At 44.1% G+C, this 26189-nt stretch overlaps 1 protein-coding gene across 1 annotated transcript in view; it reads left to right on the top strand.

The window, feature by feature from the left end:
- The window catches only part of LOC147665682 (C-type lectin domain family 2 member D-like), an 87634-nt gene that overhangs the window by 18816 nt on the left and 42629 nt on the right, over positions 1-26189 (top strand). The window contains exons 2-3 of the mRNA XM_086949600.1: positions 15555-15721; positions 23023-23126. Coding sequence (XP_086805726.1) covers positions 15555-15721; positions 23023-23126 — 271 coding nt within the window. The remainder of the gene's footprint in view (positions 1-15554; positions 15722-23022; positions 23127-26189) is intronic.

Here is a 26189-nt window from a genome sequence, read left to right as displayed (position 1 = left end):
GATTGGGATTCATGAAGTAACTCATTAGACTCCAGGAAGTTAGAAAGCACGCTGTGCACGTGTTTCTCCAGGATCTTGGTCAGTGCTGGAAGGAGCGAGATTGGCCTATAATAAGAAGGCGCCTCTGGATCAAGATTGGGCTTCTTGATCAGGGGGATGACCATGGCTTGCTTCCAGGCCTGGGGCAGAAAACCCTGACTCAGGGATAAATTGAGGATAGGATTAGCTATGGGATTAATGACATCTGCCATTTTCGCTAAGAATTTTGCTGGACACGTATCTAATGGTGAGCCTGATTTAAGGTTCCTCATCAAGGCTAAGGATGCGGCAACCGGAAGGGGAGGAAAGTCTAGCAAAGCTGGGCCAGGAGGAGACAGGAAGACTGTCTCCGTCGGCATCGTAGATAAATCATCTAACGCTCTCGACGGGAAAGAATCCTGAATTAGCCTGATTTTGGTGGTGAAGAAATTGGCAATAGTGTTAGCCCAGGTCTCCACCGGGGCACCCTGAGTAGAGGTTGTCCGGGGGCTGGTGAATTCACGTACAATTGAAAAAATCTCCTTACAGGAGTTAGCTGCGTCTTCAATCCTTTTAGCGAAGTAACATTTCTTGCCCTGTAAGATAAGATCGTGGTAGGACTTCATCATGATTTTATAGCGTTGTTTGGCTTCAGGCTCATACTGGACTCTCCACGCCCGCTCAGCAGCTTTACATTGCCTACGAGCGTGGGCTAAATCCTCCGTAAACCAGGGGGCAGAGACCCGCCGGGCAGCAGATCTGGGTGGCTGTGAGGGAGCGAGCTTATTTAGTCTGGCAAGAAGCCAGGATTGTAGGCTCTCCAGATCTTTCTCCAGGTCGCCAGTACAGGAAACAGGGTGATCTGCCAGGGCATGCGTTAGCATGTCTGGGGTCACCCGGTGGAATGCCCTATAGCTGCTGCCCTGCTGCCTCATGACACTGGCCGGAGAGGTCACAGTAGAAGGTATTTCAAAGTGGGCAAGATAATGATCAGACCAGACGACTGGCAGAAGAGTTACAGCCATGATAGGTGTGGTGGAAAACACCTGATCGAGTGTGTGGCATTACTCACATGCACACATACACATACATCTGCAATATGTATCAAGGGAGTGTCACACAATGTTTTACCTAGCAGGTATCCTTCGCCAAATTCCCCCGCTGTCAGCCATGTGTATATTCCACTTTTCTGAAAGATGTAGGAGTCGTGGGTACTTCCAGGGAACTTGGCAACTTTGTCCGTGATGATGTACTTTGCATCACAGATTACCTGTACATTTATGGTGTGGGTAGACTTCCTGTTCCTATAAATGTACTCTGTGGCCGCAGGTGGACAAATTGGTGTGTGGGTGCCATCAATACAGCCAATGACGTTGGGGAAATGCGCCATTTGATAACAGTCTGTCTTGTTCCTGAGCTGTTCTGCGTGGGTTGCAGGGAAGCTGATGTACAAATGCATTCTCTGCATCATGGCGTCTAGGAATTTCCTAAAAAAATGTGACAGGCAGCTCTGGGACATCCCACCTACCGCAGCAACCACACTCTGGTAACTCCCTGAGGCAAGCAGGTGTAGGCTACACAGCACCTGCACATGGGGTGGGATGGCGTGCGCCCTTGGGGTTGGGTGCTCCAAAAGTGGGTGGAGGTCCCTGATCAGCTCCGGGATGGATTGGGGGTGTAGCCTGTACCTCTGTATAATCTCTGGCTCAGTCAGTTGGAATAGGGTGATTCTCTGCCTGTAGACCTGCTCCTCCCTTCTCCAGACCCTCTCTCCTTCTGCCTGGAGCCGTAGCCGCCTCGCAATCACGTAGAATGCCGCCATTCTGGTCAAACTGTTGTATACTGGGCCCTTTTTTATAGCCTGCACCTGGTTACCACCTGATTTGAATCCATGGTAATTACAGACTCTTAAATACCGAATTTCATGTAAATTCGGTATTTTAGAGGTTACCTACATCTCAATGGTCATTTTTACCATTTCTTATTTACCGAATCGGTAAATTTACCGATTCGGAAAATTTACCGATTCGGTAAATTTTCCGATTCTGTAAATTTACCGAATCGTACCATTTTGTGCCCCCTACATCTCAAACACCAAATACCGGTCGGTAACAGCCGAAATTCGGTATTTTACTCCACACTCATGAACACAAAAACATGGTTGGCAGAAAATCATCTTAAACTGAATGCTCTAAAGACTGAATTCCTCCTTATAGCCCCCTGCAAAAATCCCTTTGTTGCAAAACTTAATTCAACATCTCACTGCACTTAACGTGCAACCAACTATTGTGGACTCAGCAAAATCACTGGGAATAACTCTGGACAGCAATCTCAGCATGCAGAAACATGTCAGCAACACTACAAAAGGAGCAAACTTCCAGTTAAACATTCTAAGGAAGTTGAAACCATTCTTACCAGTCAACGACTTCAAACAGGCTGTACAAGCGCTAGTTATCCCTAGTGTGGATTATGGTCTTGTCTCTCTATGCGGCCTCCCAAAAACGACTACAGCCCCCCTTAGAGCATCAATAAACTCTGCAGCAAGACTCATCACCGGTTGGAAAAGAATTTCCCACATCCTCCCTGACCTAAAATCCCTGAATTGGCTCCCGTTCCAAGCAAGAATTCAGCCCAAAATTACCTGCATGACACATAAGGCCTTACACCACAAGCCACCCATTTATCTCGCACAGAAATTGACAATCTCTGGTGGCTCAATGTCTTCTAGGGGTGCAGATAACCTGCTTCTGAAACCTCAAAGATTCAATTAAAAAAAAACATATAAACGAACCTTCTCTGGGATGGCCCCTAGGATTTGGAATACTCTTCCCCCTGAAACCCGATTGAATTTTTTCTTACGTATCTTTCAAAAAGGAAGTAAAAGCAATTCTCATGGCGAAATTTACTTCACCACTCTTCCCGGCCCTGAACCTTTTTCATCCAAGACTCGCTGTTTATGTTCTTGGAACAACTATGATCCCATGCTTTGGTATTTTTACGACTCTTTCTGTGTGTTTTATTTTATTTATCCTATGCTTGTTCTCCATATTGTGTCTTGCTATTCATTTGTTATAATCATCTTTGTTCATTGTAAAGCGCTCTGATATCCGCAAGGATCTTGTTCGCGCTCTATAAAACCTTCTAAATAAATAAATTAAAAAAATTATCTCACTACTCCTAAAAAGAAATGGGAGAACACTAAACAAACAGTTCCCAAAGAAAATCAATCTCAGTCCAGAGGAAGGTCTCCTCAACGGGAGCCCTCTGAAAAGAGGTATAACCTCAGAAATAGGGATAATTTGAAAAAACCTGATAGATATCAAGATACTGATACACGTCCATCTCGATCTTTTCAGACTTCCACACAGAAATCGGAAAGAAGAGGACGGTCAGAACACAAAGAAGAACGCGTGAAGTCCAAAGACGATCAACACGTTCCAAAAAATAAGAAACAGCAATTCACCAAAAAGAAGGTAGCAAGTGTAAAGATCAGACATGCTGAGGTTTTTGAGGGCACAACTCAGGAACGGGGAGTGGGCCCAGACAATGCTAGACAGCGCAGCAGAAGTCACCATAGCACGCAAGATCCTGAAGGATCATCTGGAGATAGTGGACTTGAATGAATGCATTCAAGTGGAAACTGCCAACACCAGGGTTAGTGTACCCCATAAGCTTTATGAAGTAACACTCCGGATAGAGGGGGTCATCACTAGGAAAATAAAAGCTCTCTTTTGGGAGAAGCTCTCTAAGGGATATGACATTCTTCTATCTGAAAAAGACTTGCCACCAGAATTTGTCAGGGAGTGCCCACATTGCGAACAGATCATTATGCCGGCCTTCTCAAATCACATTCCAATTCATAAAAAATACACTTATGCCAGAAAATGGGCTGTAGCCCAGGCTCCAGCATTATATAAAAACCATGTGGGATGGGATGAGGATTCTCCTCATTATAAAATCCAGTTAAAGAATCAGCCAACTGCACAAAGGCAGTAGTATCCAGTTAAGCAAGAAACTAAAAAACAGGTCAGGGAGATCTTAGATCAATTTGAATACCAAGGGGTGTTTGAAACATGCACCTCGTCCATGAACAATCCTTTGTTTCCTGTCTCCAAACCAGACAGTACATATCCTCTTGTTTTGGACTACAGACATTTAAACACCTGTTGCATAACCTCTGCAGTACAAAATTCACACAGTGCAGCACTGATGAACAACATCGTGCGCAAAAAAAATAAAACGACTTTAGATATTTCAAACGGTTTCTTCTGTCAAAACTTTGCACCTGAAAGTAGGTACTTGACCGCTTTTACAACAATGGAGACACATCAACAGTTCTGTCGTCTCCCTCAGGGATTCAAGAATAGTCCAGGGTTATTTTCAGCCAGAGTAACAAAGTTACTACAAACGTATGATGATGAGGCATTATCTTATGTCGATGACCTCTATCTTACGGACAATGATTTGGACAGGCACTTGGAAAGAGTGAACAACATTATTCTTGGGTTTGCTTCTGAAGGGTACAAATTCAACTTTAAGAAATCGCGAATTGCCCACCTCAATGTCCTATTTCTGTGATATGAACTTTCAAGTGAAGGCAAAAGCCTGGTAGCCAACTTTTTAGAAAAGTGTGCGCTGCTCCAAGCACGCTGAAAAACGTAGTCAATTCTAGGTTTCCTGAATTTTGGAAGAACTTACATTCTGAACTACGCAGAAAGGGTTAAACCTCTCTACGAATTAATCAAACCTGATTTCAAATCAAATAATTGTACTCAAAAACACACAGAAATTTTGCGTTCATTGCAAACAGATATGTTAGCAAAAACACAGCTACAGACACGCGAAAACGTAAGCAAGCTGGTGATCCGAATCATCCCATGAAGATGCGGATTCACATACCTAACCTTTAATGAAGGTGAAAAGGTACCAATAGCTTACAAATCACACTTGTACACACAAGCTGAAATTCACTTCAACAGAAAAAATTCTAACAACGGTTCAAACTGCAGTAGCAAATGAGAGAGCCCTAGCACAGGGAAAACGCATATCTGTCATTACACCTGTACCTGCCTTAGAGGCAGTAACAAGAGCAAGCATTCCAAATGCTAAAGCTTTACATCCGAGATGGATACAATGGGTTAATTCTCTTGCTGCAACAGACGTTGAATAAGTTTTTGATCCCAATCTGAAAACACAAGAATTTCTACAATACGAAAACACGAATGTCCTCTGCCCGTTGAAATTATGCCTCTACAACAGTACGAATGTGTAATCTATACAGATGGATCTCCACAACCCGCGATTGGGGGTAAACAAGCTTATAGTGCTGCGTGCGCGATTGTTAAAGGTCGCTGGCGCGATGGTAAATTCAGACCAATGGTCACAAAAACTCAATCACTCAGAGACTGTACAGCTCAGCGAGCTGAACTCCAAGCATTCAAGATGGCGCTTGAAAATACTGATCGCGAATTCCCCACACTCATAGTGTGCGATTCGTATTACTGCGTTCAATCTTACAATCAATACTTGCAGAACTGAGTTCAAAACGGTTTCAAATATGCAAAAGGTGGCACAATCAAACATAAAATGCTTGGGAACAAGTAGTTCTATTACAGAAAGAGCTACAAAATACTCATGTGATCCATACACTGAGTCATCAGCGTGATGGCGTTCACGTTGAAGGGAATTCATTGGCTGATGAAGCTGCAAAGGCAGCTGTGCAAACGGATTCCGTAGCTGCAATCACTCGTTCAAAAACAAAAATGGACAGCGAAATGATGCAAGCTGTCACTGCTTCAGTTAAAGACAGTTGCAAAAAACTTCTGAAAGGCTTTCCACTCAAGTACTCTTATATAACTGATGCAAATAATGTTCCTTTTGCCTTTTTCACCTCGAAAAACTGTTTAGATTTATGAATGACCTTCTCACTTTTATTCACGAGACTTGGGCACTTTTCGTTTATTTATACCCATCGAGACACCAGACCGGTTCACGCTACCTTCCTATTATTCACCATGATTTAGAATAACACGGAATTAACTCCAATTTCCAACAGATACTCATCACGGTATCACACTGGCTTATTAAGTCACTTTCAATAGAATGTTGAATACCTACGTTTTGTAGGATGTTATCCTCAACATGAGTACATTGATTTTTGTTTTAGACATTCCCCTGAAGAAGTGCACCTAGTGCACGAAATGCATTGGGAACGCCTTTGAAAATGAAAGTTGAAAGAAGTGCAATGTTCAACTGTTTGTATGAAAAACGAGAAATATAAGAAGTTAATGAATACAATTTTCTTCTGAATAAAAGAAAAATACTTAATCTAAGGAAAACTCTCATTGGGTTATTTTAGTGAAGAATTTAAACGCTACACAGCGGACCTAGAGCTGTGCCTAGAGGGTCATCCCCTAATCAGAGGATGCTATAATTGTTCATGTTCTTAACACTCTAAGAGGTAGAGAGTGAAACCTCGGGAGCACGCCACAAAAGCACAACCATTACGCACTGAAGCCTGTGCGCCAATCATATGACTTTGTTTTCCTTTTGCTAAAATCCTTGGAGTGGGGGATAGGGTGATTCCAAACATGGAACATAGATTAGGACTAATTTTAGCAGCACATGAAGGGCTTGCCTCTGCACACGCAGGTGTTACCGCCACAGTGTCATTATTAAAACAAAGATACTGGTAGCCGCGCATGAGGAAGCAAACCAGAAACTATGTTTTGGAATGTGAAATCTGCCAAAAAATGAAGGTTTCCACTGTGAAACGCCCTGCGCAGACACCCCATCTTATTTCAGATAAACCATTAGCGTGTGTTTACCTGGACCACAGCGGTCCCCCACAGAGGGATGGTAACTATAAATATATCATGGTAGCAGTGGATTCCTGCACAAGATTAATTTGTTTATGGCCCCAGCGCTCGGCTGACGCCAGAACTGTTATAAAAGATTTGCGCGTCTTTATCGGCACATACGCAATAGGCACGCTGCATTCTGACCAGGCTACTGCGTTTAGCTCTCGAGCTTACAAGGAGGCCATGTTCAGCTTGGGCGTTGCAATGCGGTATTATAGTCCCTTCCATCCTGAGGGAAATGCGGTTATGGAGAGAAAAAAACGAGACATAAATCAATCTATAACAGCTAGGGTATTCGGCTCGGGTGATGGGTGTGTCAAACAACTAATAAGTGTCCAACGTAGTTTAAACAATCTGCCAAGATCTTCCCTGGGGGGAATCACACCATATGAAATGCTTTTCGGTACTAGAATGACTATCGAAGACCTCGATTGTCACACTTCAGTGATGGAACAGAATCCCTTTCATATCAAAGACCGTTTGGCTGTTTTACAGGACTTAAATGAAACGGGGAACATCACTTAGAACACAACTTTTACCACACAGTGCCTTTACGACGCAACTTTTACAACGCAAACCATTACAACGCATTGCGCTGGGGGGCGCTCTAGGATAGGGAATAGGTTTAATGTACTATCCAACACCTTCCCTACTATCCACGGGGACTGGAGTTGGAATAGTAAATGAAACTATTCACTATCCAGCGCCCCAAAGCACTATGCGTTGTAATGGTATGCGTTGTAAAAACCGCGTTGTAAAAGCATGCGATGTAAAAGCATTTGTTGTAATGGCGTACATCCAAATGAAACCAGAATATCTGAGCAACACAAAGCAGCAGCCAACGACCACTGAAGAAAAACCACCTGTCACAGCAAGGCCAGTCTGGATTCCAAAGATTGGGGATCTAGTCAGAGAGAAAATCGCGGTGAAGAAGGAATTTGGGCCTTCTTACAGAAAACCAGTACCTGTCTTGGCAATCATCAGAACAAGATCAGTGTTACTACCGCCCCTTGCTGGAAAAAGGGAGAACAGAGTCGTGTCCATCGACCTGGTAAAACCACAACATGTGGCCGATAATAAGTAGTAATCAAGTGGACTCCAAAGATGTAGCAGACAACCAAATCTGGCTACTATCCAAGAGGTTCAAACTGAGAGACTCATCACCGTTGAAGAATCTACAGTGCGGAAAACAGGACCAGGCCATAAAGCAGGAATATGCAACAAAGCAATGGAACTTGTGCCTCTTGAAACCCAAATAACAGTTTGTCGGGAAACACCAGTCTACAATGATATAGCATCTGACTATACTAATATGACAAGGAAATAAGCAGCTCCAGCGATTTCAAGTAATCCGGATGCAATTCCAACCATTGTCAGAACTGCCTCTGGCTATTTCATAAACTTTGAAACGTTTTCTGAGGATCCAAGTGAGCCTGAAATAAAGCCAGCGGATAAAACTTTCAAAGAAAATATAACAGAACTCTTTCATCAACTTGAAAAACATATCTGGTTTCACCATGGGTTGAATTTTGGATTGGGTTAGGTGTACTTTTTCTTCTCCTTTGGCTCATTCTTGTTTTAAGTTTGGGGAAGCTGATAGATGGAAAATATAGTAAAAAGGACACAGCAAGTAAGAACATCAACTTACTCCTGAAGCCACACAAATCATCTCATCATGAACAAAGAGACCTGTCAACAGTGAACATCACAGCCATCTATATACCTGGTGGTATAGCATGGGACAGTACGGACAATGACATCTATGGTTCAGTTGAACTGTTGAAAATTCTACATCAATTTAAGGTTTCATTAAGTGACTTTGTTTCAGCCAGTACATTTTCTGATGATTGGGACTTTGAGACTGTTAAAAATATGAAGGCAGATGTGGAAATGTCAGCAAAATTTACAAAACATGAATTTTTAGAAGGTTCATCAGATTCTGAACAAATGTATTGTTTTAATCATTATGGTCATCATTATTTGCATAAATCTTCAAACCCTAGAAATGTTTTAACTTATAATCAATGGGATCATTGCCCAACGCCACCAAAAGGTAGCTCTAAAACATTTCTTGGAAAATTTCCATACTTTTCAGGTTATAACGTTACAAATCCAGAAAGTTTTTACTTTAAAAATGTTAATAAGACAGGATTGAAAAGTATGTTGACCAATACTAAACAAATTTATTCTGCAAACTGTTATGCTCAGCTGTCTACATTAGGGTTTGACTTTTGGAAAGACAACATCGAGACGAAAACTGTCTGGGGCACAAATGACTGGCAGGTGCAGGGGTTAGAAGCTTTATTTAGAGCCTGCATCATCCCGGAACAAATTATGTTTTTAAATGACACTGTTCAACAGACATCTTGGCCTAGCTAAGATCAAAGATTTTTTTTAAACGTCCATACCTAAGCCCACACCTGATAGTAACACTACTACTGATGAGGAGGTAGACGTAAATTAAATTTTACACCAGAACAGAACAAATCCTGATAGGAAAAAATGGTTAATCTGGCCCACAGACACAAATTACTGTCAAAAATAGATTCCTGAACAATACACAAGGGTTTACAGTAACTAGGCCAGATCCAAGATATGCCCAGAGACAACATCCAGGGATAGTAACAACTTACAGTGTAGGAAAGCTATGCCTTGATTGACTGCAAAAATCCACACTTCCAGAAATTAAACAACACTTAACTTTACTTAAAGATGGCGTTGATTTAAGAGATTTCTTACTGGGACCTCGTAAACCACGTCAAAAACGTTTCATATATGCTGGTATATATGCTGCTTATAATGAAGCACAGAAAGTCATGCAAATGGAAACTGCAGAAAGAATATGTGAAATTCACTGTAATAATTTAGAGAAAGCACTCTCTGTATGGACAATGGGTTAACAACTCTGTCCTCCAGAATTTATTCTTTGGACAGCATTGTATCATCTGCCATCGACATAATGGAACAGGACTTGCTAATGTTACAACATGGCCAGTCTTAATGCGTTCTATAATGCTGCTAGGCTGGACGTTACAAAATCTCCGTTCAGGCTACATGCCATGGCGTCTAATCAACACTACATAATTGTTTACTGTGTTTAACCTTACCGATAAACAAATCTCTTTGGCACAAAGGGGAGCAGACTATACGGTGCTGAGCATAGAAAAACTGGAAAGATTACCGTTGACAGTTTCTGAGAAGCCTGTCGTAGAATGGATAATACATGGCACCTTCACGATACCAGTGACTATCTTCCAGTTTTAATATTGCCTGAAACACATACCAGCAGGCCTGTATGAAAGGTTGGGTAAAGAATACATTAAGTCGACCTGGGATTTACCATACACACACAGATGTTGGAGTGGGGGAAAGGAGGTATTTCTTAGTGGTGACAATTGCAAAAACTCACTTACTGGTACACTTCTTTGTCAAGGTATTCATTTACACGGAACCTGTGATGGTTCTGCAAATAATTTATCTTGTCACCTGCAAGGTTCACCGGCATCAGTGATTCAGCCAGTTTTTAGGCAGCTATCGAACGGTAGCTACATAATGTTGAATGATCACAGCTGTTGTGGAATGATGCCAGGGAAAGCCTATCTCGTAACTGTGTCAGCCAGGGTCACTTGCTGTATGCAAGTATTGTTTCCTAAAAGCAAGTCAGACGGGGAGTCACCACTGTGGCCTTCACTGAACATCTCTTTTATTCTAATTGATACTTTAAGCAGAATGAAAGCCATTCTTTTACAAAAAACTGTACCACTGACCTCGTCCAAAGAGACGTATGATCTGCAAGTCGCAATGTCCTCTGCAGAGATACATGAACTTTTATCAAGGAACTACCCTATACATTTCGTAGAAATGTTAGGTCGTATCTTAAACATGTCTGATACCATTGGTATTGTACATGCATTTAAGACAGTTTTTTCGGGACTGTTACCACCCTTTGAAGCAGTCCTTAGCATTTTTCCAAATTTCGTGCACTCTGTGTTCGGCGGCCTGCCTCTCGTTTTAGGACTCGTAGCAGGAATTCTATTTTTGTTCCTCTTGCTCCGATAAGGCAAGTCCAGTCACCAGCGATACCAAGATTACCATGGAACAAATCCTGGCAATGCGGTACCGTAACAGAATTACACAGATTCTTGGCATGGCTCGTTTAAGAGATCTGAATACCACATGGTTTCTTTCGTTCAGACCAATCTGGCAAGATTGCATCTTACCTGTTCTGCGATGCCTGCTTTGCGGAGAAGAATGCGTGTTAGACGTCTGTCTCACACTTCCATCAGCACTGCCTATGGATATTGATGATTTGCTTGGTTCGGTAACAGCTCTTGCAACGTGTTGTCCCTAGCGGCTACCAATCCTGATGAAGGCATTCATTGAGGTCTCACCGATTGAGGGTGAGATAAATGGAGCACCAGGCACACAGGTACCATCTTCTGTGAACATTGCTAATGCGGATGACGCTGATGGCGATGCATCTCATCTATGCAGTATTGATCTTTTTTCTGACATAGTCCAACTTTCAACTACTGTGGTAGACTAATTCTTTGCCAGCCTGCCTGATTTGATGTTTTCTCCTACCAACGAGAATAACTTTTGAAAATAGCATGCAGCGTTATCTAAAACTCTGAATTCGACCTTCACTTTTCTAAAACAAAGGCCTCTAACTTGGCAAACTATTTTTCAACGAACTGATTCAATTTTTTTCTAAATTGACTCTTTTATTTTGGCACAGTAATCTGCTTAAAGTAGAACTAGTCTTAGAGAACAAGATTTCTTTAAAGCACTTCCTAGAGGCAATATTTGACCTTATCCTCTAGCATAAGTATAGTATTATATAATCTGAATTGAAATGGTCTCACCCTTCTCTTCTTTCTTGTACAGCCATTTCAAGTGCATTTTTTGTATTTTGGGGTGGGATTGTAAACACATGCTTTAGATATGTTTTAAATGCTTAGTATTTAGTAAGGATGAACATATGAACGTGGAGTGGGTGTTATGTATCATTTTAGGACCCTAGTGTAATTTTCCCGATTCATGTCCTTATATAGGTATAGATCTCCATATCCTTATATAGGCATTGAAATCATAACCATATTTAGACTTGGCCCATGCAGTCCAAATACGGCATGGCTACCTCCACTAGTTCTGAAAAACCACAACGATTTCTTGGAAAAACTAGCCTTCAGCAGTCAGGGACTTCCCCTTGCTTGAATATTAATTTATCCAAGAACTCATGGAGTTTTCAAAGAACTGGGAGTCTTTAGTGACGTTATTATGTCAAACTCGACACCTTCAAGGTATAAATATGCCCACACTTGCCCTAGCAAAGACACGGTGGTTTGGAGCAGTTCGACTATCTATTTGCCCGACGCAGCTCGCTACAGCAAGTGCCGAAGGAAGCCGACCCTCCAGCAGACGCACTGAGAGAGACGTTGTCTTTTCTCTGGCCGAGAAATCCAGCTCCAGTGTTTCCAAGCTTCCCTTGCGGGTTGTTGGGAAATAGAGTCCTGAGAGAGAGATCCCAGACCTCTTCATTCTAAAACCAATGTACGGAGCTGATTAGAACCCTAGGAGAAGTCTTAGATAGATTCTTAGCAGAAAATACTAAACCTATGCTACACCACACTTACTCTTTCCTCGTACTAGACTTAGGTTAGGTACACCGGGGTAGGCGTATTTTAGAAGCACCAGTGGAGTACGTTTTTAGTCTGTTATTATTTATGTATGTATTCTATGGCTTAGAAACCATACCATGCTTTTACAGTATCATTTTGTAATACTCTTTTTACTGTACGCATTGTACTTTATAACAAGTATTGCGATTGTAGCAGTTCATTTCTTCTGCACGAGAAAGAAGACTGTTCAATAAATACCCTTTTTATTGAAAACGCCCGTCTCTCTATTTCTCTGCACCTCTGGTGAAACGAAGCATGCACGATTGACTGAGTGAAATACTTATCTATTGTTTCCGCGACTCTAGAGATATATTTCTTATTCTTGGGAAACAAAGTTGTCATGTTTATGCGGTTGTCAGAAACGAATCCCTTCTTGTTTGTTAGAGAACGTTTCTAGTGAGCTCTGAGCTAGCTGGCACTCACAATTAAGTTTCATATATTCGATAGAGACCTAGTCGACTTAAGTCCTACGTCAAATCTATAGTATATATTAGTCCAATGCGCAGAGCCTATTGATAATAATAGGAACTACACTACAAGGCAGGGCAATGAGAGCAGGGATATAGTGGGGTCAGTGAGACAGAAAGTGAGTGCAGGTGAGTTAGGACAGTGAGTGCAGGTGAGGCAGGACAGTGAGAGCACAGAGCTAGTAGGGTCAGGTAAGACAGGAAGTGAGTGCATGTGAGTCAGCATAGTGAGTGCAGGTGAGGCAGGGTACAAAGAACTACTGAGACAGCTCGGCCAGCACAGGGGTATCCTAGGAGTGGACAGTTACTGAGCATTTCTTCTGCATTAAAGGAAAAAATATGTAAATTGTACTTCTTTACTCTTGAAATTAATGGATGGATGGTACTGTTTGGAAAAAGTTGTCAGAGCAGGTTTCGTGTTTGGGTAAAATTATTCCTTCTTAAAATGGAATGCCTTGACGGTATGGAGTTTCTTGCAGCCTCAGCACGTGGGGGGAATAACCTAGTTAGTCAGTATGGGAGTGAAATCACGGTGTGTGCCATCATAGCCCATGATATCCCAATGTGTGGCATTACAGTAAGTGACATCACAAGAAGTAACATCAGATAACATCCCACGCATTGGTTTTTATTAGGTATATCAGGAGTGTATTAAGCGCATTATTTGAGTTAACAAATTTTGCTTTAGGGTTGTGCTGAAAAAGTGGCACACTCCTGACGCAAAATGTGGGCCTCAACTAATTTTACTAAGTGTTTTTAAACCATGCCCTAAAGAAACAAGGAAAAGCATGGTATTACATCTACTATGCTTAATTGGTTGCAAAGCCTGCATTTTCTATTATTTTATGGGGTTAAGACATCTTCTGCAGAGGTGCCCAGAAAATATCAGGGAATAATAATTGGTGAGATAACGCTGGAGATTAAAGTATTTGTGGGAGAGATCTCTGTTTTGTGCAGTCCCAGATCTGAATCAAAGTAGTATCAAAGGCTAATGTGTCTCCTTCAAAGCACATCATGTAATGTGCAGATGACAGAATCTTTTTTTAATGTAGCTAGGTAAGTGAGCTTCTGCTTTGTACACGGATCCTTTCGTTACTTGCATTTCATAATTAGTAAGCCTTTTAATTCACCACAGTGAGCTATGTAGGATATGTGACTGCTACATCATTTAACCCTCACTGAGTCATGCATCACATCTTGTACATTGAGTTACACACTTGCACGATTTATTCTCAATGTGTATGTTATGTAAAGCACTCTGACACCCTGCATTGGATTGAGTAGTGCTATAAATGAAATAAACTAGTGCGGTTTAAAATTGTGTGTAAATACTGGGACAGACCAATACATCTGACTTTCTTACAGTTCCTGCACTTGCATAAAGGGATGGGTTTCAAAATCTGGCAACACTGAAAGCACAAAAGCACAGCTGTGCCTGCAATATACAGAGCTATTATATACAATATGCAGAATGATTATTGCCCTATACTTTTTCAGGTAGAAAGGATCAAAAGTGGCAGACAGGAAAAAACTCTGAGGTGCTCAGTACAGAAAGAGAAAAGCGGATAGAGAAATGGAACTATCCAATATGAGTCTATTTTCAAAAGTTTCTACATCCGCCAAAGTTATTTAATGTTTGATGTGTTTAATTGTTTAATGTTGAATACAAGTACTTTTATATCTAATGCATTAATTCTTGTAGCCTGGATGACATGGAGAGAGTGATGGTAGTAATTAAAAGGGAGGGGACGGCATTTTTCAATTCTCACCTAGGGCGGCAAAACACCTAGAAACGGCCCTGCATGTATTTCTGTCTGTGTTTTGAGAAATTTTTTGAGGATGGATTATGTGCTAATATTTGAAATGTGTTTTAGGCAAATAATCAAATTTAAATGCAAAAGACATTGTAAGGAAATTAAAAACATACATTCTGCAATCTGATTTCTGTTGTAGAGTTACGCTATAGAGTAGGTTTGACAAAACATTAAAAGCAAAAGAAAGTGCAGCTTTGCTGACAGGATGAGTTGTCGATGTTTAAACGCTTAGGACGGTTTAGGTGTCGAGGGTCGGTCTGCAGTGGTGAGCTTGTCAAGTGTGCTATACTGAATGGCTCTGGCTGAATAAACTAAAATACTGCCCGTATTTGTACAGTTGCCGCCCAGTGGCGGCCACTTTGAGGGAGGAGGGCACCTTAGAATCAGAGGGAGTCAAAGACATTTGGCTTTGCCTTAATAGGAATGTTTACTTTTTTGTGTGCATATAAACTGTATGTAATAGCTTCTTATAGGCATAAACGAGTGAATACTTTTCAAGAGCACCAGGATTCGCCTGCCTTTTTTAGTCTATAAAACAGATATAACTTTTTACAAATATTCTTCCTTTATTTAAAATGTCACTTTCTTGTATCTTTCAATTACACTGACTATGACAATTAATTCACAAATACCAGTTTTATTTAACTTCTACTTTTTTTTAACAAACACCAGCTAAATCATATCAATGAGATGTCCTGACTGTTTCCTCACTAGAACATCTAAAGGACGCTGAAGTGCTGCCCCCTTGTGAGGAAGACTGGATCTGGTACCGGAACAAGTGTTTCTATTTCTCTGAAGTTGAAGGAAACTGGACGAAGGCCGAAGACTCGTGCGCTGCACTCGACTCCTCCCTGGTGATGATTGACACCCAGAAGGAACTGGTAAGAGCTGTGGCAATCCGTCATTCACTGTGTGCCTCATCCACGCGAGAAGTGAAATGGCAAAACTCCGTGTTTTCATCCTTCACTAAAATCCTTCCTCCTGCCCTCCTTGGAAGATCCGCCGCTCCGCTCCTGCTCTGCCTGTGTGGGTTCAGAGGGCGCCCAGTCGTGTTCCATGATTAAAGAAAATGTTTTATTTCACACTCGGGAAAAATAGATATAAAAGAGAATATGAAACACCATCACGTGCCTTGTCTTGGATGTGCGTGGGTGCGAGTGGGAAGCACATAACATGTATGATGTACTCGCTTTAAGATGCATATTTGGGGCTCTGCGAGCAAAGGAAGGAGGAGGAAGCCTGTGAAGAGAGACATAGGGCCTAGAGGTGTCCAATGTCGGCCATGGTGGGGCAGGTGTATATCAGTATTTAGGATAAGAAGATATAAATTGACTGAATACATTTCACAAAGACCCGTATACTGAGGTAATTATGAAAATGAGGGCAGGATCTGTCCCTCCTGGGCCTGTGTTGGACTCTCTTACAGGGACATGGGGTACTCCTCTGTTCCCGCTCAGCACCAGGATGGGGGTGCTGCAGAGGTTTGGGAGGGTGGTGGGGGCGGTAGTCCACAGTTCTCAGGTCTGGGGGGTGGGGTGAAATTCTTCCAGCAATAGGCATAGTGGACACCTGTGAAGCACTTGGGTGCGGCTGTGAGAGGCTCAAAAACTGTCTCTGTGTGTGCCTGGGAAGCTGTCTCAGCCTGTCCTGATCTCATCAGAAGCGGTCGCTCCTCACGCTGCTCCCTGCTCTACTTGCTGCTTGGTATCGTAGCACCAGACTGCCAGATTGCTCTTTGCTAGCTCGCATTGCTCCCAAAATTATTAGTGCCTGATTGCTCATAATATTTGTATCATAGCGCTATACTGCGAAAGAGCGCTTTCACGATCATTCTATTGTGCTGTGCTGCATTTGCCTCATTAAATCATTTGTGCCTGATTGTGCCGGTGCCATTGCCAATTTGATCGCGTTTATTAAGGTTGTGCCCCAATCCTCTTTCGCTTTTGGCTGCTGCCATTTTGTTGATTTGTTGTTGTGCCTCCCTGCCCGGCTCTCCACCCCGCTCCCGCCTCCCAGCCAGGGGCGGATTGGCAAGGCGGGCATTCGGGAATGGGCCGAAGGGCCGGTGCCTCAGTGCCCTCTGTGGGCCGTTTTTCTCTCCCCTGTCCCAGTCCACAGAGAGTGGACTAGAAAAGGGGAGAAAAAAAAACGGCCCACGGAGGGCACGAGACAGACAGAGAAATTGAAAGCAGCCTCGCTGTGCGGCCAGACAGCGATTGTCAGCTGTGGGCTCTCCTTCACCCCTGCCCTGCCAAGCAATCAAGCAATCAAGCTGAGGCTGGGCTGGGGAGGGGTGATTGTTTGCAAGAATCGGCCTCCCTGGGGGCCAGGTGTTCTTAGGCCTTTGAGCCATTTTCACCTTGGCCCCCTGGCGCCCATGCAGCCCAGAGACGGTGTTAGTCTTAGCACCTCGCCCACAGCCCTTCACATTCAGGGCATAGTGGACAAGGAAGAATGGGTCTTGCTGTGGGGGCCAGGTGATGTTTGGAGTTTTTTTATTTAATTTATTTATTTATGCAATTTTATATAGCGCGGACTTTACCCGAAGGTGTCAGCGCTTCACACAAGGAACAGCAATAATACATGAGAAAAATTACAAGTGGACAAATTACAAAAGCAAACGTTAAGTTACATGAATCAAAAGTGACAATAGTGAGCAACCAAAATACATGAGGTAGCAATCGGTACATTACAGGAGGAAAAAGTGATATGTGTGCAGGTTACAAAAGCGTACAAAGTACAAGTAATAAATGGCAGACACTCCAGCACAAGAACAAACGTTACATAGGCAGGGCTGGCACTTGTGCAAGTATCTAAAGCAAACAAAAGTGAGAGGTAGCATACAATGTGATACCAGAGAAAAGTGGCGTGTGCAAGTTACAAAAGGGTACCATACACCGGTACAAGGGTAATACTACAGTAAATGGTAAACACTCAAACTGCCAGAACACCCTGGGAAGGCACTTCCCATGCACCAGCTTCACCTCAGCCTCCCCCCTGGCTACTTTGGATGACCCAGAAAGCTGTGTTTTGTGCTCCCCTGCCAGGACATTTTCCTGAGGCCTGGAGGGCTGATTAATTTACTAATTGCAGGGGCCTTACCTCTGATCATGTGCTCCTGAGCTGAAGGTCTGGGGAGGGCTAAGTAGGTTAGTAATAGCAGGTGCTTTGCTGCTTTTCAGGTGCTCCTGTGCTGGAGGGCTGGAATAATTTTGTGACAGAAATGGGCCTTGCTATTTTTTTTAGTTGCTCAGCATGTAGGCCATTGGCACCTTTGCCCTGTGTTCTGTGCAAGAACAGTATCCTCCCACTTTCATTCCTTGTCTGTGCAAATTGTGTTTCATGAAAGGGCACGCTCCTTGAATGTGGGCCACGCCCCTTAAATATGGGCCACGCCTCTTGAATGTGGGCCACTTTTTTCGTCAGTGCCCGGGCCGAATTGTGATCCCAATCCAACCCTGCTCCCAGCTGCTCCTCCCTCCCACTGATACTCTAAGCTCCGCTCTCCCGTTGTAGCACTGTGACCGTCCTGATCTCATCAGAAGCGGTCGCTCCTCACGCTGCATCCTGCTCTACTTGCTGCTTGGTATCGTAGCGCCAGACTGCCTGATTGATATTTGCTAGCTCGCATTGCTCCCAAAATTAGTAGTGCCTGATTGCTCATAATATTTGTATCATAGCGCTATACTGCGAAAGAGCGCTTTCACGATCATTCTATTGTGCTGTGCTGCCTTTGCCTCATTAAATCATTTGTGCCTGATTGTGCTGGTGCCATTGCCAATTTGATCGCGTTTATTAAGGTTGTGCCCCAATCCTCTTTCACTTTTGGCTTGCTGCCATTTTGTTGATTTGTTGTTGTGCCTCCCTGCCCGGCTCTCCACCCCGCTCCCGCCTCCCAGCTGCTCCTCCCTCGCCCCTCCCCCCTTCACTACCCACTTATGACAGATGCCTTAGCGCGCAGCGAACGCGCAGCGAACGCGCCCCATGCGCGCCCCATGTGCACCGAAGGTGCGCCAAGGTAAGCCCGTCTACGCCCGTCCGCGCCTGGACCGCGCCCAGCGCCAGACCCCCTGGCCCCCGCAAAAACCATTCCGCCCGCATAACATACGACGCCGCAACCCTCTCAGCCCTTAACCCCGGCCGCCCACCAAAATGCTACCAAGCAGCCCCAGGACACACCCATGGACCCTTCGCCTGCCACTCCTGCAAGTTCGACTCCACCAGGACCCACGCTAAATCCACAATCTCCAAACAGAGCTCCGACACTAACCACCTAAAGTGCATCCTGCTCAACACCCGCTCAGTCCACAGACACGCCATTGAACTTTGGAACTTACTCAACACCACATCGCCGGACGTCGCCTTCCTTACAGAAACCTGGATGAACGCCTCATCAGCTCCCGACATCGCCATAGCCATCCCGGACGGCTACAAAATCATCCGAAAGGACCGCACCAACCAAACAGGAGGAGGAATCGCCATTGTCCATAAGAACACCATCCGCATCACGACCAGCTCCGACGATAACCTCGCTACCGCCGAACACCTTCACTTCCAGATCCACACCGACCCCAAGACCACACTCAGAGGCACCCTCATCTACAGACCACCAGGACCCCACACACAATTCAGCGAAGACATCGCTGACTTCATCAGCCCACATGCCCTCCCCTCCGAGAACTACATTCTACTGGGAGACCTCAACTTCCACCTGGAAAAGAACAACGACAGCAACACCACCACCCTTCTGGACAACCTGGCCAACCTCGGACTCGAACAACTCGTCAATACCCCCACCCACTATGCCGGACACACGCTCGACCCAATCTTCACCTCCAGCAAGCACATCTCCTTCGACCACACCACAGCTCTCCATTGGACGGACCACAGCTGCGTTCACTTCAACTACAAAAAAAACACGACCCACAACCCCCCACAACCTATTCCCCGAAGAAACTGGAACAAAATTACCACCGACCAGCACTTCACATCGCTTCACCAAAACCCTCCTGCCAAATCATCGGACCCAAACCAAGCAGCCACCAACCTCACACAATGGATCACCCATAGCGCCGATGAACTAGCACCCTTGAAAAACCATCAAATCAAGCAAGGTAGCAAAAAAGCCCCCTGGTTCAACGATGACCTTAAGAAATCCAAGAAGTTCTGTCGTACCCTCGAGAAAGCCTGGAGAAAAAACCCAACCACGGACAACCTTGCCACCTTCAAAAACGCCACCCGCAAACACCACCAACTGATCTGATCCACCAAGAAATCAGCATTCAAGGATCGACTTGATAACAATGCCCAAAACAGCAAGGAAATATTCAACATCGTCAAAGAATTTACCAACCCCACCGCCGGCACCAACGACATCACTCCCTCCCAACACCTCTGCGACTCTCTATCCTCATTCTTCCACAACAAAATCGTCGACATACATAACAGCTTTGAAAACCAGTCCGAAGACCAGCCCACTCCACCCTCCTCCGAACCAAAACCAAAACCGCACTCTAACAACCTTAGCGCCTGGAACCCAATCACCACTGAAGACACCATCCACCTGATGAACTCCATCCATTCAGGATTGCCAACCGACCCATGTCCCCACCACATTTTCAACAAAGCAGACTCCATTATCGCACCCCATCTCTGCAACGTCATCAACTGCTCCTTCAACTCCGCCACCTTCCCGGAAAGCTGGAAGCATTCCGAACTCAGCGCCTTTCTGAAGAAACCCACAGCAGACCCCACTGAGCTTAAGAACTACCGCCCCATCTCGCTCCTCCCATTTCCTGACAAAGTCATTGAGAAAGCCGTCAATAATCAGCTCGCCGCCTTCCTTGAATCCAACAAATCCCTCGACCCCTCACAGTCCGGCTTTCGAACCAAACACAGCACTGAAACCGCCCTCATCGCAGCAACAGACGACATTCGAACTCTACTGGACAACGGAGAAACAGCCGCCCTCATCCAACTTGACCTCTTCGCAGCCTTTGACACGGTCTGTCATAACACCCTCATACAACGCCTCAACAATGTCGGAATACAAGGAAAAGCATTAGACTGGATCATCTCGTTCCTCGCCGGGAGAACACAAAGAGTCCGCCTCCCCCTTTCAAATCAGAGGCCACCCAAGTCATCTGCGGCGTACCACAAGGATCATCACTCAGTCCCACCCTCTTCAACGTATTCATGAGTCCCCTCGCATCCATCGCGTGCCAACACAACCTCAACATCATCTCCTACGCAGACGACACCCAGCTGATCCTCTCACTCACCAAAGACCCAAACACTGCCAAAACCAACTTACACGAAGGAATGAAAGAAGTAGCCGAATGGATGAAGAACAGCCGTTTAAAACTAAACTCGGACAAAACGGAAGTCCTCATCCTAGGTTCTTCCCCTATGCCTAGGACGACTCATGGTGGCCTCCGGCCCTGGGAACCGCACCCATACCTACGGATCACGCACGTTTAGGGGGACTAAATCAGGCTGAAATCACCCGCCTGCAGCGTGTACAGAATGCAGCGGCGAGAGCTGTCATGGGCCTGCCTAGATTCTGTCCTACAACTAATACCTTGCGCATGCTGCATTGGCTACCGATTGCTCGAAGGATCCAGTTCAAGGTCCTTTGTGTTGCTTACAAGATCGTCAAGGGATCCCCTGCCTTGATTCTTTCCAACCTTTTGTCCCGCTATGTCCCGGGTCGTGCTTTAAGATCCTCTGACATGGAACTTGCTGTCGTCCCCCGGTTCAAGCGCTGCCGGGCCGGCGGCCGTTCATTTCAAGTACGCGCCGCAGTGCTGTGGAATTCCCTTCCCCTTGAGATTCGTGCCCTCAGGGATCTGCTCTCTTTTCGTCGAGCTGTAAAAACCTTCCTGTTTCCTTAGTTTTTCCTTTTGGCTCCGTCTTGTTCTGTTGTGTTGTGTTGCTACCTTGGCGGGCGCCAGGACGCTCCTTCGCTGGAGCATCTGTGAGCGTGATAAATGAGTCTAACATAACATAACATAACGTAACCTGGGCTTCATCCTGGACTCCTCCCTCTCGATGTCCAGACAAGTCAACGCCGTCTCATCATCATGTTTCAACATCCTACGCATGCTCAAAAAAATCTTCCGCTGGATCCCCACCGAAACAAGAAAGAAGGTCACCCACGCACTGGTCACAAGCCGCCTGGATTACGGAAATACCCTTTACGCCGGAACCACAGCCAAACTACAGAAACAACTCCAACGCATCCAAAACGCCTCAGCCAGACTCATATTGGACATCCCCCGTCTAGCTCACATTTCCGGTCACCTGAAAGACCTCCACTGGCTCCCCGTCAACAAGAGAATAACGTTCCGTCTCCTCACCCACGCACACAAAGCCCTCTACGACTTAGGACCCGAATGCCTCAACACGCGACTGTACTTCTACACCCCCACCCACCATTTACGATCGTCCAATCAAGCCCTCGCCGATATTCTGCGCATCCATAAATCCACCATGGGGGGCAGATCCTTCTCCTACTTAGCGGCCAAAACCTGGAATTCTCTCCCCACCCACCTCCGCCTTACACAAAGCCACCTCTCCTTCAGAAAGCAACTAAAAACTTGGATATTCGATAAGTAAAGCACCCCCCCTCCCTCAAGCGCCTTGAGACCCTCTGGGTGAGTAGTGCACTATACAAATTTCTGAACTAGAACTTGAACTTGGCACACACACACGACGGGGGAGGGGGTAAGGGGGAGGGAGAGGCGGAGGCGTGGAGGGAAGGGGGCTGAAGCCCTTTGAGTCCTATGGGCGTTGCGTGCCTGCAAACTTCTCCACTAGTGAAAAGTGAGCAGTGTGAGCACAGGCACATCGATGTGCCTCCTGTCACTGCAGTTCGAAAAAACAGACCGCCTGTGCCAGGGCACAAAACAGAGCCCGATAGAGACCCGTTTCGAGGCGCCCTTTAAAAAACTGCCGGTGCTCAGACCTTATGAGACCCGGCTCACTTAAAGCCCTGCTTCTCTCCTTCATGAGACACGACTACCACTTCTTCTAATAATAACAATAACAACTAATATTATCATCTCTATTCTGATTCATTTTGGAGTTTTTTTGTCTAACTGGGCCCTGTAATTTCTCTGAACTGCTGACTCAAGACCAATCAGTAAATCTCTTAATGTTCTTTTATATTTCTCGTTTGCAGGATTTCTTGCTGCGGTACAAAGGGGATCCCGATCACTGGATTGGCCTCTGGAAGGATTCTGATAAGCAGTGGAGATGGATTAATGGCACTGAATTCAATAACTGGCAAGTCCACATCCCTTTGCTTTTGTTACCTTTTAAATGTTTCACACAAACAGCAAATCGAGAATCTAATGACAACACCAAGTGGTGCTGCAGAAACAGCTCTCCTTGTCGAGCTTTGAAGAGAAACAAATGAATGGAGAACAGTTATGCGTCTCTGGGGTGGAGAGTTCCATTATAAAATTATAGCAAATTGTTAAGACATTTTTTCTAGTATAAGAAAGCAGTGGCGGCTGGTGGAATTTGAAAGTAGCGGGGTGTAACTAGTGATTGAATTGTAGCACGAGTGAGGTTGGTGTTTATGGCTGGAGGCTCGGGAGGGGGGTATCGCCCCCCCAGGAAAGTTTTGAAATTTGTTGTATTTTGGTGCTAGTTTCTGCAATGTTTATGCGATAAGTGGGCCAAAAACATCAAATTCTGATACTGGCCTCAGCCTGCCTCCCTCCCTTTCTCTAGTCAGGATGTGGTGTTGCGGCCAGAGCTGCAGAGTTAGTAACTGGGGAAACAGGCTTAATTCTCAGTGTGAATATCCTGAGATTCTGGGCAAATCACTTAATCTCACATCTGCCCATAAAACATGAATGAGACTTTGTGTAATGTAATTGGTGCCCATGAAAGAGCTAAACTATTTCGAGTCGACTTTGCACCATATAAAGCCTACACAAAGAGGTTAAAAACGAAGCCTTAACATAATAAAAGACACTTGGAAACCCATTTAGCAGCTGATTTGTACAAAGTGGAGTCAGAAAATATTGCTAAATCACACCTATCACACTTACATTTTGTAATCTTAGGCAAACATTGTATTTCACCAAAACTCAATTTTCTTCATTATGACAAATGAAAGCACTTTTAAATATGTAAGTTCAGAATATCAGTTGTACAAAAGGTGTGGCTAAAAAACAAAATATTCTGTTAGTTTCACCAGCAGGTAGCTACCTATAAAATAACAAAGAACTTAAGTGAAAAATAAATTTTAAAAGTTAGTGCTCGTGGCAAACAAACTACAGTACATTATGAAAGTCTGTTAACGCACTGCATAGGTCTGTGTAATCAGAGAACCACAGGATTAAATCTTGGTTGGCGCAGTGGAGAATAGTAACTTGTGTATTTTTAGTGGTATGAAGTGACAGAAAGCGCTGTGAATATGCAAGTCATTATTTTAAACTTGCATTACACACAGTAAGATAGATTGCGCAAAATGTCTTAAAATGAAATGTTGCTTCCAAAATACAGATTTGAGAGATGCCAAGACTGTACTTAATGCATTTTTTTCTAACATAACTGTCCCTTCAACACCTGGTATGGGGTGGTAAGCGCAATATAAATACAATTACAATTAAAAGTGCACAGTTCACAGCACAGTAAACTCTTTGCACTACAGCTCAAAAACAATGAATCTTTGTCACAAACCTTGGAGTGATTAGATAATTTAAAGCCAGTACACGGCTCAACCACACTTTACACTTGCACACGTAGTACTGCACATTTATGTTGCTTTCAGGCCAGCAGGCACCCTTGGAGGAAGGTTTCTGTAAAGTGCTAATTAAAGCACTGACTGTACCCTAGCCATCTGCGCTGGTCCGACACGTTCCTAGTCCCGATTTCAAACTCTTGAAATCGGGACTAGGAACGCGTCGGACCAGCGGAGATGGCTAGGGTACCGTCAGTGCTTTAATTAGCACTTTACAGAAACACTCCTACTCCATAGGAATTGGCAAAAGAGCTCATGTAGGAGCAGCACGCAAACTAGGAAATCTCTTCTCAGAGTTACAAAGGCCTTGCTGTCCAAAAAACGTTTTTGCTAATATTTACACTGAACTCGGAAGGAATTGTCGTATGGAATTTGGCTATAAGGGTCACAACTGTCTGTGATTTGAAGCAAAAAGCCCTGAAGGAGCCCGTGTTGGGCGAAACGCGTTGGCTGTGGATGCACTGCAATGAAATAAAATATTTATAATCTTCATAAAAACTGCATGGACGTCCATCAATCCTGTCATCTTTATGTTCAAATTGCATGGCATTTTAGCCCTATGAGCCCAATGGGCATTGCACGCCTGCTCTAAACAGATTACACGAGGTGCTGAAGCATGCGCAGTGTATCTGTTTAGAGCACGTGAGAGGCCAGCCAACCTGCTAAAGTAATGCTGCAACCCCTCCCATTCCATGTAGTCACTGTGATGATATGGCAAAGGGAGGAGTGCTGAGAGGTGACTGATGATAGAAAAGCAGCCCCGGGAGTACAGGGCTGATCCTGGACACGCCCGGGGCTGCATTAGAATGTGACACTTTTAAAACGTCATTTCTGGGCGGGTCCAGAGGAGCCTAATTATTGCAAAATCGGGCTGACAGCATGTCAGCCCGTACTGCTTTACTTTCACTGCTGTAGTGCTGGCCATAGGCACATGCGCGCTTGCTCAGTTGTCAAAATTAAAACTGCCTGACTGCTTGACGTCCGTTTTCTAGAACAGACTTGTCGGCAGACCAGGGCAGTGAATGCTGCATCATGGATAGTTTAAAAACATGGTAATTGCTGTTAGCAATTATCATCGATCTATGTAACAATTAATTGGAAGGGCGTAGCCCCTCCGCCAAATCCCAGAAACCGCCTCTGTAAGAAAGATTATTATTTTTTCAAATTAAAAATAATACTAAAAAATTCCCTAACTCCTATTCAATTAGGACTACCACAGTAATTGGGACGACACACCTCACCAAAGCATAACATATTGTTAAAGTGTAACTTATTTTTTGGTTTATATTTGAGTTTTTTACATTTAATGTTAATTTTCCTTCACCGATCTCTTATTGAACGTTTGTGTTGAATGAGTCACAATCTTGGGTTCACCTTAAGTCTTATCCTATTTTGTGATTTAAAATGTAAAATGTTTTAAAAATAGTTATCATTTACATTGTGTTTTATTAAAATATTATAATGCACATTCAATTTTAAAATGATGTTTTCTTTTATGAACTTTACTATTAAACGTAAAAGTAATTTGAATACATTTTGATTTCAAACATTATTTCGTTTATTGTATATGTTTTCTTATACATCATTACTTG

Source organism: Lissotriton vulgaris, unplaced genomic scaffold (genome assembly GCF_964263255.1).
Source record: "Lissotriton vulgaris unplaced genomic scaffold, aLisVul1.2 SCAFFOLD_1119, whole genome shotgun sequence".
NCBI classification, from domain to species: domain Eukaryota; kingdom Metazoa; phylum Chordata; class Amphibia; order Caudata; family Salamandridae; genus Lissotriton; species Lissotriton vulgaris.
Note: the sequence above shows the minus strand (reverse complement) of the source record. Positions and strands in the feature narration are given on the sequence as shown.